General features: G+C 40.2%; 1 protein-coding gene across 14 annotated transcripts in view; it reads left to right on the forward strand.

The window, feature by feature from the left end:
• The window catches only part of CDC14A (cell division cycle 14A), a 168,902-nt gene that overhangs the window by 134,248 nt on the left and 18,199 nt on the right, over nucleotides 1-16,455 (forward strand). For 6 of the 14 annotated variants that reach the window (XM_059077428.2, XM_059077484.2, XM_067040708.1 and 3 more), the window contains 4 exons: nucleotides 9,013-9,128; nucleotides 10,908-10,955; nucleotides 12,988-13,110; nucleotides 13,812-14,261. In XM_059077428.2, coding sequence (XP_058933411.1) covers nucleotides 9,013-9,128; nucleotides 10,908-10,955; nucleotides 12,988-13,110; nucleotides 13,812-14,250 — 726 coding nt within the window. In that variant the 3' untranslated portion in view covers nucleotides 14,251-14,261. Of the gene's footprint in view, nucleotides 1-9,012; nucleotides 9,129-10,907; nucleotides 10,956-12,987; nucleotides 13,111-13,811; nucleotides 14,262-16,455 lie in introns of those variants that run through there. The other 8 variants (XM_067040718.1, XM_067040697.1, XM_067040690.1 and 5 more) reach the window with 4 other exon arrangements.

Here is a 16,455-nt window from a genome sequence, read left to right on the forward strand (position 1 = left end):
AATCTTTTAAAAATAGAGGCTTTTCCTTTATTGAACCTGGTCTTCAGTGCTGGGCTAGGAACTATGAAATGTACACAGCCCAGCCTGTGGGTCTGGAGTGGGCTCCCTGCTTCATGCCCCTGCCTTGCACTGTCCTTTTCCTCCACGGTCCTTACCTCGCCTTCCTTGCTGGGCAATACGCTTTGTAAGGATGGAGGCTTCTATCTGAATTCATCATAAGTCTATTCCTAGCCCACAGGGCCTTTGTAAATATTACCTGAATGAATGAAGACTGACAGTTTCACAGAAAACAAACAAGAATACAGACATGAAACTGGGAATAATCCAAGCTATCCAAGGGTAACATATACTCAAATATAAAATAGTACCGGCAATAAGTGCTCATTTTGACATTGAGTGGCCTTAGGATCCATTCTGTATTGGGGTTATTAAAAAATGGCTTTAAATGGGATCTAATGCACTTTATTTAAAGTGCCAGATGTATAAGGAGTTCAATGAGGAGCTTACGGGGCAACAACAACAACCTAAATAGCACCTACTATGTGCCCGGCACTGTCCTTAGCACTTTATTACATGGATTAATTTTAGGTCTTAGAAGAACTGTATGAAATATAGGCAGCTTTACTAGGTCCATTTTACAGATGACATAACTGAGGTAGAGGAAGTTAAGCTGCCTGCCCAAGATCACAAAGTACAGAGTGGAGTTGTCATTTGAACCCAGGCACTCTGGCTCCAGAGTTGGCCCCTGACCCTGGGGCCTCTCACTGTACTATGCTGCCTCTCCACTGGGTCCTCTTTGTGGCTCTAGTACATTGCCTACAGTCATTTTGGACATAACCTTAGCCAACGTGTCCTAATAAATTTCTCCTGGAATTGCAATTGTTTTTATCCTTTTCCTACCCTAGGGTGATAGTCCAGTATTAGCACACCAGTCAGTATGTACTCTTGAGTTAGAGATATTAATTAGATACAGGTGCTGCTGATGTTTAGCCATGTTCACATTAATTGACAATCAGGTAAATAAGAGTGTGGTGTTTTAATTATATCATTGAGTTACCATGATTTATAAAATCCTTTGCCCATGAGCAGGGTACATCTTTAAAAAAAAAATCTATGAAGTACAAATTAAATCTCTAAGGCCCTACTTTTAAGCACCTTTCTTTCCACTCTTAGGCCCACTAAGGCATTCCAGGTCCAATGTGAAAGCTGCTGGGATCCACCAGAGGCTATCAGTAAGGGGAGTGACAGTACGCAGCTTCACCCTTTGAGGAGCTCACCCTGGCTGTGCTGTGGAAGGGGTGCTGGTGTCTGTGTGTGGCCCGGGGTTGAAGGCCAGGGAGTTGGTCATGAGGCAGTGGTCCAGGTGACAGAGGTCTGAACCAGTGGCAGGGAGAAGGAAGATGAATTTGGGCAGCTCTGATAAATCCAAACTTTTTATTGATCAGAAACAACTTATGAAGATGACCTCTTTGCCTTTCTCCAACTTTTACATCTCATAGGTTTAACATCTGAGAGATGAAAAGAATTTTAGAGATGACCCAGTCATTTTTCCTTGCCAAATCATTTAAATCTGCTAAAAATTCCATTTTTGTCTTTTTCTTTCAGTCCTTAGACTTCTATTTTTACTTGTTTCTATTTCAAACTCTCCTTTTATGTCATTTTTCTATTATAACTCTTCCATCTTTATTCCATAGTGTGCTATATTTCATCTAAAATATCTTTTCTTAATGGCATACACAACGGCCTCCCTAGTAGTTTTCTCTGTTACCATTTTATTAATGGTAACATTAATAAATAAATTTATTAATTTGTTGGGCAGTAATTTATCCAACTGAAATCTATGGGCACAATTTAATTTATTTGATTTCGGTTTTCATCTTGTCTGCATATAGAGAACAATTGGTGGAATAAAATACATCTTCATATTTTATGCTATTTGTTCTTTAGCTAGACCAACACCTATAAATAACAATATCTTTAAAAATGTTCCTTCTTTATGTGTTTTAGTTGGCTCTTATTTTCCTATCTTTATGTAGGGCAGGCTTGTATCCAAAAGAAAACTCACTGATGCTCAGACCCTCCAGAGGGCAACAGGGGGGTCTGAGAACAGACCCCTATCCTTGGGGGAGCCAAGATATCAGGGTCTTCCCTGAACTAGGCTTCTTCACCATTGCCCACAGTCGTGTGGCTTTGCTTCAGGGGATCGGCTGCTTCCAGAGTAGCTGAGAGCAAGAGGGGGGATGCACTGGGACTCTGGGGAAAGGGGCTGGAGCCCAAGAGCACACGGAGGCCTGGGTTAGATTCTCGGCATTTATTGTTTGTGACTTTGTTCATCGTTAGTCATCATGAGGAATGAATTTGGTATCAAGAATGTGGTATAACAGTACCTGATGAGAAACATCTTCAAACTGCCCTCGGTCCACCAGTTCTTGGGATTGATTTATGCCTCATGACAAATGGAACTCTATTTTCTAATATACTTTTCCCCACACAGGAGCTTGTGACCTAGTATATGTTATAAGTGACCTAATAAATATAGGGGTTGGTTATATTCCTGTCTGCATGTCTTATTCAGGATTCCAGGAGACCAAAAGTCCTCTTCTATATAGTTTTTTTTCTTTTTTTAAAAATATTTTTTATTGAAGTATAGTTGATTTACAATGTGTTAATTTCTGCTGTACAGCAAAGTGATTCAGTTATATATATATATATATATATACATTCTTTTTTAAATATTCTTTTCTGTTATGGTTTATCATAGGATATTGAATATAGTTCCCTGTGCTATACAGTAGGACCTCGTTGTTTATCCTTTCTATATATAAAAGCTTGCATCTGCTAACCCCAACTTCCCAGTCCATCCCTCTCCCACTTGGCAACCACCAGTCTGTTCTCTATGTCTGTGAATCTGTTTCTGTTTCATAGATAGGTTCATTTGTGTCACATTTTAGATTCCACACATAAGTGATATCATATGGTATTTGTCTTTCTCTTTCTGACTTACTTCATTTAGTGTGATAATCTCTAGTTGCATCCATGTCACTGCAAATGGCATTATTTTGTTTTGTTTTTTATGACTGAGTAGTATTTCATTGTATATATGTACCACATTTTCTTTAGTCATTCATCTGTTGATGGACATCTAGGTTGTTTCCATGTCTTGGCTATTGTGAATAGTGCTGCTGTGAACATAGGGGTGCTTGTATCTTTTTGAATTATAGTTTTGTTGATATATGCCCAGGAGTAGGATCGCTGGATCATATGGTAATTCTATTTTTAGTTTTCTGAGGAACCTCCATACTGTTTTCCACCGTGGCTGAACCAACTTACATTCCCACCAACAGTGTAGGAGGCTTCCCTTTTCTCCACATCCTCTCTAGCATTTGTTATTTGTAGACTTTTTAATGCTGGTCATTCTGACCAGTGTGAGGTGGAACCTCATTGTAGTTTTGATTTGCATTTCTCTAATAATTAGTGATGTTGAGCACCTTTTCCTGTGCCTATTGGCCATCTGTATTTCTTCTTTGGAGAAATGTGTATTTAGGTCTTCTGCCCATTTTTTGATTGGGTTGTTTTTTTTGTTGTTGTTGTTGAGTTGTATGAACTGTGTGTTTTGGAAATTAAGCCCATGTTGGTTGCATCATTTGCAAATGTTTTCTCCCATTCTGTAGGTTGTCTTTTCTTTTTATGGTTTCCTTTGCTGTGCAAAAGCTTGTAAGTTTGATTAGGTCCCACTTGTTTATTTTTGTTTTTATTTCTGTTGCCTCGGGAGACTGATCTAAGAAAACATTGGTATTATTTCTGTCAGAGAATGTTTTGCCTATGATCTCTTCTAGGAATTTTATGGTGTCCTGTCTTATGTTTAAGTCTTTAAGCCATTTTGAATTTATTTTTGTGTGTGGTGAGAGGGTGTGTTCATTGATTTACATGCGGCTATCCAACTTTTCCAACACCATTTGCTGAAGAGACTGTCTCTTTCCCATTGTATATTGTTGCCTCCTTTGGCAAAGGTTAATTGACCGTAGGTGTGTGGGGCTTTTTTTTTCTTTTTTTTTTTTTTTTTTTTTTTGCGGTACACGGGCCTCTCACTGCTGTGGCCTCTCCCGTTGCGGAGCACAGGCTCTGGACACGCAGGCTCAGCGGCCATGGCTCACGGGCCCAGCCACTCCGCGGCATGTGGGATCCTCCCGGACCGGGGCACAAACCTGTGTCCCCTGCGTCGGCAGGTGGACTCCCAACCACTGCGCCACCAGGGAAGTCCTTGTTTCTTAATTTTGTAATTTAAATGTGTTTTGAATAACATTGTATATAACTATTTTGTCAAGAATTTGAAGGCTTTTAATCATTTACTAAGAATTTTATAACTCATATATTTTATATTCTTAGTCCTAAAAATGGCTAAAACTTCTTACAATAGCCACAGAAATAAAATAAGGGGAGATAGGTTGAGACAAAAAAACCCATGATTTATATTTTAGCAGATTTTTTTCAGACCTGTACTGTGTGTCCAGATCTTTTCCCCTCCCTCCTCCTTCCCCAGGTCCTGAGTTCCAGGCAGTTTCTGCTACCTTAATCCAATCTGTCATCTCTCACCAGACCACTTCTGTGCCCCCCACCCCCAGTCTTGATCTCTCTGAGTTATACTCCTCACATTAATCAACTGGGAGGAAATATTTACAACACATTCAAATGAAAGTTTTTTAAATTTTAATGTAAAGAACTTCTAAGAAATCAATGCGCAGCTTCCCTGGTGGCTCAGTGGTTAAGAATCCACCTGCCAATGCAGGGGACACGGGTTCAAGCCCTGGTCCGGGAAGATCCCACATGCCATGGAGCAAGTAAGCCCGTGTGCCACAACTACTGAGCCTGTGCTCTAGAGACTGCAAGCCACAACTACTGAGCCTGCATGCCACAACTACTGAGCCCGCACATCTAGAGCCTGTGCTCCACAAGAGAAGATACGGCAATAAGGAGACCCCGCACCACAACGAAGAGTAGCCCCTGCTTGCCTTAACTAGAGAAAGCCTGTGCATGGCAACAAAGACCCAATGCACCCAAAAATAAATAAAGAAAATAAATAAATTTATTTTAAAAAATCAATGTGAAAACTCCATGTACACAAATAAAACAAAATGGGGGCCCTTATGGTTGGTAAATATAAAAAAATGTGCTACTTCTCTAGGAATGAAAGAAACACAGATGCTATTTATGCCTATCAACTTGTATGAGATTAAAGAAATGTATGCAGTATTAGCAAGGGTTTGGGGATTAAAAAGCTCTTAAACATTGCTAGTTGGAGTTTAAAATGGTGTAGCCTTTCTGGAGTGTGGTTTGATAACATGTAGCAGGAGACTTTAATCTAGCAATTCCACTTCTATGCATTTATCTTAAGGCAATAATAATAGGACAGCGTTCAGAAACCATGTGTTTATAGAAGGATGTTTGTTGGAACTGTTTATAGTGATGAAAGACAGCAAACAGCCTGACTTAGGGCAAAATATATAAAATTTGATACATCTCGACAATGGAATTTTATGGAGCCATAAAACATGATAATGTAGAAGATTTTTAAAATTTACCCTGAAACACTTCTGTAATATATTTAAGTGAAAAAGTAGGTTACAAAGCAGCATGTATAATTCAACCTCCTTTTGAGAGGAAGAAGTGTGTCGGTGGGGTATGTATAGCACAGGGGAAAGTCTGGAAGACTATATGACAGAATGCTAATGTGTTTTACTTTTGATGGTAAGTATGTAGGTTGCTTTAATTTTTTTTTATCTCTTTTCTGTAGTTTGTTGTTACCTATAACAAACAAGTATTATATGGTAAAATATATATTTTTTTTCTTTGGAAAAGACATGGTTTCCTTCTCCAGAGGTTGAGAGCTGGGACTTAATATATAATGTTTTCTTTTTCTTCGAGAGACAGTGTACCTAAGTAAACTCCTTAAGGAGCTTAAGAAAAAATATATTAATTCTGGGTAGTTAGGTACATGGCTGGCTGTTACATCATTTTGTTGTTTTCTACGTGTTTGAAATGTATTATAATTAAAAAAATTTTCACCTTTAAGATTTACAATAAAGTGGGAAAAATAAACACATGTAAAGTAACTATAATATAAATATACTGTTACTTTCTTTAACTGTATATTTTAATATTAATTTTTATTTTAGAAAATAATATATGACCACAGTTTTAGAAATATCAAAAGTATTGAATTCTGATAAAAAATCAGTTCCCTATCCCACCTTTCTGTATCCCCAGACCCATTCTCAAACGGGAGAAACCTGTAAGCAAATTATACTAATATTTTCACTCCCAAATTTCTAAATATCTTGCTATAATGCTTTTTTTTTTTTTTTTTTTTTGTGATACGCGGGCCTCTCACTGTTGTGGCCTCTCCCGTTGCGGAGCACAGGCTCTGGACGCGCAGGCTCAGTGGCCATGGCTCACGGGCCCAGCCGCTCCGCGGCACGTGAGATCTTCCCGGACCGGGGCACGAACCCGTATTCCCTGCATCGACAGGCGAACTCCCAACCCCTGCGCCACCAGGGAAGCCCTATAACGCTACTTTTAAAAGCTTATCAATTTTGGACATTTTTCTATTGCCTCCTGGTTATGGTAGATAGGATTAGTTCTCCTACCTTGCTATCACCTCTACTTCCCCTAGCTTCCCAATATAGCTATATTATAATTTTTGGTTAAACCCAAATAATGTATACATTATTACTATGTAAATATTGTTCACTGTTGAGCTTAGTAGCCCACTATGACTGTTTTCTTTGTTGAAGTTCTCTTTTTTCCCCTAGAGTTATTTGCTCTTTTAATTTTTGTAGTTTTCTATATATCTGGGAAAAGAGAATGCTACTCTACCCTACTCCCCAAATTGTGCCAAGCAATTTAAAAATTTTTCAAAATCTCAACACAGCAAAAAAATCTTACCAAGTCTGTTGTTTTCCTAAAGATACTTCTGCTTTCCAACCTGGACTAATTGTTCTACAGCCCAAATATAGAGTTCTGACCCAAGGCCTTCTCTTCACACTTCTCAGTTGGATCCCTAATTTTCCTGGATCTCATGTTGTCTTCTTTCCTTTTCCTGAAGCATATCCTATAATAGTTTTCGCAGAAAGATTGTGAGGGAGGTAAATTTTTGTACCTTTGTTCTACTTTTACACTTGACAGATAGGTTGAATGTTGCAATTTCAAGTTGAGAATTACTTTTCCTTAGAATTTTGAAGGCATTTTAGAGCTGGGAACACAAAGATCCTCCTCGTTGAATAGACAAACATGCTTTCCTGGCTTCCTCACTAAGGCACTCATTAGACAGTGAAACTGATTGGGGTGTGGATCTGGTCAGACCTTCAAGAAGCTCTCCTTGCCAATCTTATGAAGGCTTATATACTTCTTGATACCCCCTCATATTTTGGAACCTCTTGGCTATGTGCTTGTCCTTCTATCAGGCACAAGTAACTGCTACCAACCCAGCATGTTGGGTGCTAGATGAAGCTAAGCTCAACTTCTCAGGTGTACTATCCTGCTTGCAAGCCTAGCCTTCAGGCGTGCCTGATTTCTGTTCCTGCAGGCTTCCTTGGGTGGTAGTAGATTTCCCCTCACTGGGATTGTATGGACAAAGATGAATAATATAATTGATTCCTTGGGACTTTATAGGTGGGCATCTCTTAATGACTCTAAGAGAACCCCCTGACTTTGAGGTTCCATGATCCTATGACTGTTAAATTGGTGTTCTTTGCCAGCATGGCCCTTCCTGTGATCTTGGTTTGGCTTGCTTCACTTGTACTCATTCTTTAAGACTCAGCTAAGAGATTGTCTCCTCTGGGAAGCTTTCATCTTCATTTCGTTTTCTTTCCTATTAGCTGTGCATTTAGTATGTCTTTTTTTAAAAATCAGAGCTGTAGTAGTGAGGTGTGGTCTTTTAACCCAGGACATGCCTACTGAGCCCCAGATGAATCCATGGACCCCAAAATAGATGGCAAGGAACAAAAAAGTGTTTTGATTCAGGAATGGCTGTCAAAAATGACTAAAATGTGACTGAGGGAAGTGCGTTTTTGTACACTCTTCATCAAATAAGACTTCTAGCTTTAAAGAAGAGAGGAGAGTCTTATGGCTAGAAATGATCTTAGCAAATTCAAACCTTTTGATTTTTTTTCAGGTGAGGAAAACTACAAAATACAATCTTTATGGTGGAATGTTAGTGTGCTGTGGAATATATTTTAGAAAGAACATTGTATCTGAGGACAAGAAATCTGATTTTAAAATCATAGCTCTGTCATGAAAAGTTTAGGGGAGCTTGGGCAATAATCTTATCTTCCACAAGCACCTCCTTTTTTCATCTTTAAATTAAGGGTAATAGTGCCCTCCCCACCCCCACTCCCTGGGTTGTGAGAATTAAATGTGAGCTGGTATGCAAAAAAGACCTGGTGTGGTACTTATATATATTTTTCCAACTACAAGACTTGTTTCAGCAGGAAACACACTTTCCCAGTCTAGTAAGCTTGGAAAAATCTTGAGTGCTTTTAATAGTGTTAAATAATGTTAATAAGTTACTATATAGATATCCTAAATTGTTTTATCTTTCACTTATGTAAACAAGTTATGGAATTTGCAGTGATGGGTGCTGGTAGCTTCTGGCAAAATATTTGTACTGTATCTATCGAGCCAACCTATGTCTAAGCTATATTCAAAAGCATGATTTTGTCTGCAAGAAGGTCTCCATGGTTGTGGTCCATTGTAACAGAGCTCCTTTTAATAAATTCTACCACATCCATACCCATGCTTCTCTGATTTGGAATTTGACCAGTATATTTAATTGGTGATTAGTCCAGTGTTCTTTAGTATATATGTGGCCAATGATGAATTCATAGTGCATTAAAACTATTTAATATAATCTATAAACCTATCCATATACCGAGATAATCCATAAACTGTTAAGAAATCTATATAAAGTAGAATTATTCATAATGACCTTTCTGTGGAACATGAATTTTTTTCCAGAATAATTTAGAAGAGGATGAAGATGTGGAAATGAAAAATAATATAACCCAGGGAGACAAACTACGTGCCTTAAAAAGTCAGAGACAGCCACGCTCCTCACCATCTTGTGCATTTAGGTAGATCTATTTGAAACTTTTAAATTTATATTGTACCTCCATTTGTGGATAGAATGTTTAATCTTCTCTTTTGAATATCATTCTATAAGTACTATGCTTACCTCTCATTTTTTGGTTTATTACTATTTTGTGTCATTTTTTTTAAATTTTATCACTGCGGGGAGTAGCTAAATTTTAGAAGCTTATTGAAAGCAGCTGCTGCATCTTAATCTCTGGAATTCCACCTTAAACTGCTAAGCAGTTGGTTGTCTCTGGGACTCTTCAAAATTCCACTTGGAGTGGACTCTTCTCCTGTGAATGGGTTTCCTGTCCTATGGTGAATCCTCACAGATGTGCCAAGCATTTGTATTTAATCTAGAGTGTGCAGATAAGTATAGTATGCCAAGCTTTTGGTATATCCTAACTCCTTAGCCTTACTTTCTATTTTTGAGAATTGAATAAGCAATTCTTGCCTGTAAAGTTATAAACCATCTTGGTTTGGAGGACTGAAATTACTCATCAGAATCAATTGATGGGACTTAACTTCTGACCACAACCTTTGAAATCATCTGATAATTCAGATTAAGTGAAAAAAAAAAAGACTTCAAAATCAATGTAGGTACAAAAATCTGTAAATATCAAGATTCTTTATTGTAATGTAAGGAATGGCAAGTCCACAAATGAATATGACCAGAACTGGCTACTTTCCTTTGATTTTTAAGTGAGAGAAATGCATAGCAAGAGAAATGTTTTGCTGGTATGGTAAGTGTCAAACAGACTCCTCACAGGGAATTTAGTTTTATGTGTTATCTGGGAGGATTATAACACTTAAGTCAGGTTGGGTCTGGTCATACCATTATCTGTGCTTTGGGTACTGGTTTCCTGCCCTGAAAAATGAAGATTCATGTAGCTCAAAGTTGAGGTGATTGTTTTCTATAGTAAAATGGAAAGGTGGGATAGGAAGTTTGGTACTTAGTAATAATCACCAACTACCACTAGGAAATTGAGGAAATGCACCATTTACTGAGCAGCTGTTATGGGCCAGGAATCTTGTTAGGTGCCTAGTTTGGACATGAGGATTAACTGAGTTAACACAAAAGGTGTGCACCATTACCCACATTTGTGTTGGTTGCTTGAGGTCAGAGAGGTTAAATCACTCCCTAGCTGTTATTCAAACTCAGCACTGTTCAAAGTTCATGCTCTTTTCACGTGGAAGTTTTTTCAAGATCAGTTTACATTAACAATCTTTTTTGTTCACCATTTTTTGTTTGAAACTCTAAGAAATGGCATTATATTGATTAAAATGAACTTCAAACAGATTTATATTTGATTTTTAAGAAATCATAAGGGGGAGGAAGGGGTAAGTTGGGGTGTAACTTGGCAAATAAAAAGGCGAAAGAAGCAAGAGAATCTTCACTACACAAACTTTACAAGCCTCGTTCCAACATGGTGTTTTTCTTTTTATCCTCAGAAATTTTCTCATTAATTTAGTTTTTCTTAACAGCATCATGGCACCATGATCAAACATTTTTAACCTGAGTAGATGTCATACCACCTTGTGATGAAAAAGTATTTTGCTGTAAATGAAATTCAAGAGGAAACAAAATGACTAAAATAGGTTTCCTGCTGGTTCTAGGATTTATCTTATAAAGTGAATAAATACTAATATCCATTTGCAAGGTTTATCCCTCTTGCCCATTTAATAATTTTACTGGTCTGACTCCAGATGATGCGACTTTTGGTCTTGGCTTAAATGTGTGACCCTGGTGTTGTGTGAACATTTGTCTTTGGTTTCTGTAGGTTGGAGGATATGAAAGGGCATCCAAGAGCAGTGTCCCAGCCTTCCAGGTACTGTCAACCAGGTTGAATTTCCAGTAGCTTATAAACAAATGCTACCGTTTAGATACATTTCCCAACCCTTAAGCCCCTAGAAATAAACTGCCCACAGCTTTTCACTTTTAAAATTCCTTCCTTTCTGTTTTAGATCATTACAATATGCTTTATATTTAATGCTCACCATGAAAAAAAAGTTATTTTCCTGAGGTGTCTACAGGGCCATATGGCTGTGGGAATGATGCCAGTGTACTCGGTGTGCCCACTGCATGGTGGGGTCTCTAATAAACTACAGTGGCTCTGCAACATGCCTTTCAAGTCAGTGATAGATTTTGCCTTGAATTTTTAACATTTCTGCTATTCTTCTTTCCTCCTATTTTTGCATGTATTTGTTCCCTTCCTTTGTTTTCTAGTTTTATTTCCTTCCCTGTTCTCCATTTGAGGAGGAAACATTAGTGTTCTTCTCTGGAAAAATGTTCCCTGAACACTCCCTGGTGGTCTCAGTGGTATCAGGATCCAGGGTAGGTCTTGGTGAGGGCCGTAGAAATGTTTGCCCAAAACTGTCATCAACAGCTGGGGATAAAAAGCTGATTCACTCCTCAGCTCTGTTCTTATTCAGCTCTAGGTTTTAGGGTTGTTTAGTGAGGGTAGCTCTGAGATGGCCCAGACTAATCCAGAAGCTTGAGCTGCTTCCTTGTACAACTTTTCCTGTTCTTGATTTAGAGGCAAACCATGTCGTAAGCTGCTGTTTGAAGGGAAGATGATGAAGAAAAGAGTCTGCAAGTAAATCAGCTTTTCTATAGCAGATAGGAAAACAGGGTCCAGCTACGTTAAAAGACTTGTCCAGGACAAAACACATTTGGTATTAAAACCATGACTGGGCCCTGGTAGTCCAGATTTGAGTCACTTTTCCCTTTTTATTCACTCAGCACATATTTCCTGAACACCTACTCTGAGTCTGGCACTGTGCTAGTCTGGGAATTGAAATGAGAGACAGTTCTTTGCTCGTAATGGAGCTAATTTCGAGGGAAGTAGACGATATTAGACAATGAAATGTGGTACAAGAGCTGTGATTTACTATGAGAATATATGATGAAACTGGATGCTTACCCCGCCGGGAATTCAGTGAAGGCTTGCTGTAAGAGGTAGCAGCTGATTGGACCATTAAAGGGTAAGCAACAGGGAGTGAGTCAGATGGAGGTGGAAGAAAAAGGTGTGTGTAGAGGTGAGGTAAGGACAGGAGACGATGCCTTGGCAGGAAAAATAGCGTATGCAAACTGGACAGAGGTGTGGATGTCGTCAATCCAGGGATCTCAGGGCATTTTTCTGTAGCTGGAGAAGAGGTATCTGGTGGGAAAATGTGGAGAATTGGCAAATGCCAGATTTTGGAGGGTTTCAGAAGCCAAGCCAAGAAGTTTTGGCTTTTTGGGCACTGAAGAAAGATTAGGTGGTTTAAACAGTGAAGCGACATGATTAGATATTTTAGATTTTGTTGGAGGCTATTCAGAATGTGAGTTTTAAGGAACCAGATTAAAAGGTGCTGCTAGGAGTCAAGGATAAGAAATAATGATTGACCTCACCTAGGGCAGTTGCTGAGTGGAAAGGTGAGGATAGATTTGAAATATAGAGAGGTAGAATCTAAGGACTTGGAAGGAATGAATGCCAGTGTCAAGGAAGGGAAGTGACCAAGGATGGCAGGATGGTGGTTACCCCCAGGACTTTGGATCCTAGATTTGAATCCCAGCTTTGCCTCTTGCTCGCTGAGTGACTGGATGAGGAGCTTTTCCTTTGCGCTTCCCTTTGCTCACTTGCAAAGTGCAGTCTTCGCTACCTTGTGGGGTTGCTGTGAGGAGGAGCTGAGTTAATGTCCGTCAGGTTCTTAGATGAGCGCTCAGCACAGAGTGAGGGCTGCATCCGTGTTGGCTACTGTTATTAGGACCTGCCATGATCTCTTTAACGTTTATTAGTTTATCTTGTCCTAGTCGATTGCTGAATGTTAAGATAACACAGCTTTTGTGTGACGCTTTGCCCATTTTTCTCCACAAAGATTGAGTTCTTCCCCACAAGGATCTGCATCTGCCTTGAAGACCTCAAAAGTGGCTTTGTCCCCTTCGGTGATGGCCAAGAGGATAAACAGAGGCTCTTTGTCCTCAGGCACCACTGTAAGAAGGTAATTTTTCTCTCCTCCTTCTGAGGCACTGGCAGGAGGTAAAGGAAAACAGCAGCAGACAGTGAGTTTGGCTGAAGTTTGTGGGAGGAGGGGACTGGGGGAAGGGGAGAAACCACAAAAAGCTCTGCGACCCTCTAGGCTTCGTTCCTGTCTTGTACCGTGGGGACATGGCCGTGGAGGGAATGCTGTACGGCATCCCTTTCCAGAGCTTGCCTAACATGATCCAGGGAACAGAGCTCAGTGGCGCAGACTAATAATATATGACACGGTCATTTCTCCCCTGATGTGTATGGGCCGAACTAAAATGGGTAGGGATGTTTGATGTCGTCATATGATTGAATATATAGAAGTTAAATCTTGTACTTAGGTCTGCTTTGTACTCTCCCCTTATATAGTCCTTTTCATTTACTTCCTGCCACAGGGCAAGTAGAAACCCGCACATATTCTATTTCAGAATCTCTGGTCAAACTGTTTTAGCCAGCTTCTTGAGTCGTAACTACTTTTGACAGAGGAACTTACCATGTATAACTAAAGGCCACATAATATCACCAAGAGCAATTCTGTCACCATTTGCGTTGATCAGAACTGTCTTCATCCCATTCCCCTAATGTCGTAATCATGTGTTTTAGAAATGTGAACTCTACGTGAGTATACATGGCTGTCTATGTTCCCCCCCTGCCCCACCTGTGTTTTTCGTTCAGCTTTTCCATGAGCTCCCGGCTAGCCAGTTCCCTAGGGAACTTGAACGCTGCAGCAGACGATCCAGAGAACAAAAAGACTGCCTCACCCTCCAAGGTGGGTTTCGTAGGCAACCCGTTCACCAGCCTCTTGAATGGCAGCTCCCAGCCGCCTGCCAGAAATTACCCTGAGCTCAACAACAACCAGTACAGCAGCAGTGGGAGTGCCCTGAACAGTCAGCCGGGCCCTCACGGCGCCAAGACCGAGGAGCGCGCCACCGCCCTGCGGCCCTCCTACACTGGCCTTTCTTCTTCCTCAGCGAGATTCCTGAGCCGATCAATCCCCGTAAGTTCGCAGACACCACCTCTTGGCCCTCAGAACCCTGAACACAACTTTTGTGCCTTGCCTTCCCAGCCGAGGCCGCCACCAAAGAAATTTAATTGTGCCAAGGAAGCCTTCTGATAGATGCCTTCCCTCTGTGCTGTGAAACTGTCTCTGCACATACATTCTGCTGGCTCCTCTTCAAGTAAAAGCCAAGTGTCGACTCAGTTTTCTTCCTTCCTTCTTTTTCTTCTCCCTTTCCCACTCCTTTTTGAGTGATTCCTCTAGGAAGGGAAACAGCTTTCATGCCCTTAATCATGGACACCGTTGTCTTCAGTTACTTTTCACTGAAGTTTCGAACCACTCTGAGCAAAGTCAGGGGTCGAGTCATACGACAGACAGCATCTGCTTTGGTTGTAGTGGTATCCTGGCTTTTTCTACATCATTTATCAGTGGATGAATTTGGAGTATTTAAATGTGAAGGTGCTAAATGAACAGTGTCTTCTCAGAACTAACCATCAAGCCCTTGACTAGGTCACCTGCAGGGAACTGACCCAGAATTAATTAAATGGCAAATGGAGGGTGCTTCTACGGCAGGTTTATGGGTAGGTACTTGGGATGTAGGGGAGGGGAAGGCAGGGTAACAGGAAGACGTTTAAAATTAGCTGTCACTCTTATAGAGACAGGATGGAAGATCTCCAAACACATTTTACCCATGAGCTCTTCATTTTGGTTACCAAGCCCGCTTTGTGACCAGTAGTCCCCAGTAGGGTAAAATCTTGTTGGTTCACCCCCCAGCCCTGCCGTGAATCACTTTAATCACATATTTTGATTGCCTCAAAGGGAATTGAGATCTATGGGAATGTGAGTTTTGATTTGAGAGAACAAGGACAAGATAGGAAGGAGAAATAGAAATAGATGCCACAGATCAAGGCAATGTCGGTCAATGTTAAAATGCGACATTGACTCCACTCAGGCACAAGCAAGCCCCAGGTGTTCTGGGAAGGCTGTGGTCTGGCACCCCTTCGTGTCCACTGTTCTTCAAACACTTCCTCAGCCATTATCCTGGGAGAAGCAGGTCTCTGCAGGGGAGGGGAGGAAAAGTGCGGGTGGCAGTGGGCCTCTCACCGCCTCTCAGCAAATCCATACCCCATGGTAAAAGCTAATGGGACCCACTTTCCTTAGAAGGCAGTTTAGAAGCCACTTTGTGAATGTGAAGATGCAGCCTGTGTGTGTGTGTGTGTGTGTGTGTGTGTGTGTGTGTGTGTTGGTTGGACTCATTACTACTCCCATCCCTACCTCAGGCCTCTTTCAAAGTTTTTTTTCCACTCTATCCACACACAGTCCTTTCTGGTACATACGATTTCCCCCAATCTGATTTTATTCCCAGTGATGTTTTTCAACATTATTTTAGATTCCTGTCGAGATTATAGCCTAGGCCCACTCTATCCCTTAATTTGACTCTAATCCCACTAAGTTGTGTGTACATATGTATCAGTAAAACTTAAATCCTAGTAACTGGGATTAGATGGAAAATGAAGTGTATTTATTATACATTTTTATAACTAGTTTTACAAGTCATTATACTTCACAGCAGGAATTGAGTTCAGTCAATATTTTCATATACTGATTGTGGGTCAGCCTCTTTCTTAGACCAGAGTACAGATGTCTCCATTTTCAGAAAAAGTGTTATATAGATAGATAGATAATTATATGAATACCTTGTAGATTTCATGGCTAAAGGTTTTGTGTAATCCACATTTATAGCTCAATGCCAGAAGGATCGGTAGCTTGATAAGAATGACATTCTGCTTGTTCGGGTTCTCAGTTTTCGTCTTTGCTAGTGGCAGCATGGGAGCTTCCTTTAGATGATTGTTAGTCCCCTAGCCACCATGTTTATATAACTTAATTTTGGTTTCCTTCCATACTTTCCCTCTTCTGGCCTGAATACAGTGATTTTCCAATAATGACATTTAAAGTAATACTCTGTGTGGGCAGCTGCCACTCCTTTTCCTTCTCCTTCTTAAATTTGTCATCTTATTGTAAAGAAAAGCATTTATAAGTAGAATCGCCAGCAGGACAACATTTTCCTCCCTCTCACCCTCCCAGGAAGTAAGAATAGCCAGGTGTCTTGTAGCTGATTTTCCCTCCTTCATCTTTGCCTAGACAACATCTGTGAGAGGGAGGGTTCCAAGTTCTACCCCTGCTGGCTCGCTGGCAGAAAGTCTAAATTAAGATGGAAATTCCCATTTTATGCGGAATAAAGTAGGAGGTTGGGAGTTTTTTCCTTTATCGGTTCAATGAAGCTTTTCTAATTGTTACAGGTTTCCTGTCTAAATAAGATGG

Source organism: Kogia breviceps, chromosome 1 (assembly GCF_026419965.1).
Source record: "Kogia breviceps isolate mKogBre1 chromosome 1, mKogBre1 haplotype 1, whole genome shotgun sequence".
In the NCBI taxonomy this organism is placed as follows: Eukaryota; Metazoa; Chordata; class Mammalia; order Artiodactyla; family Physeteridae; genus Kogia; species Kogia breviceps.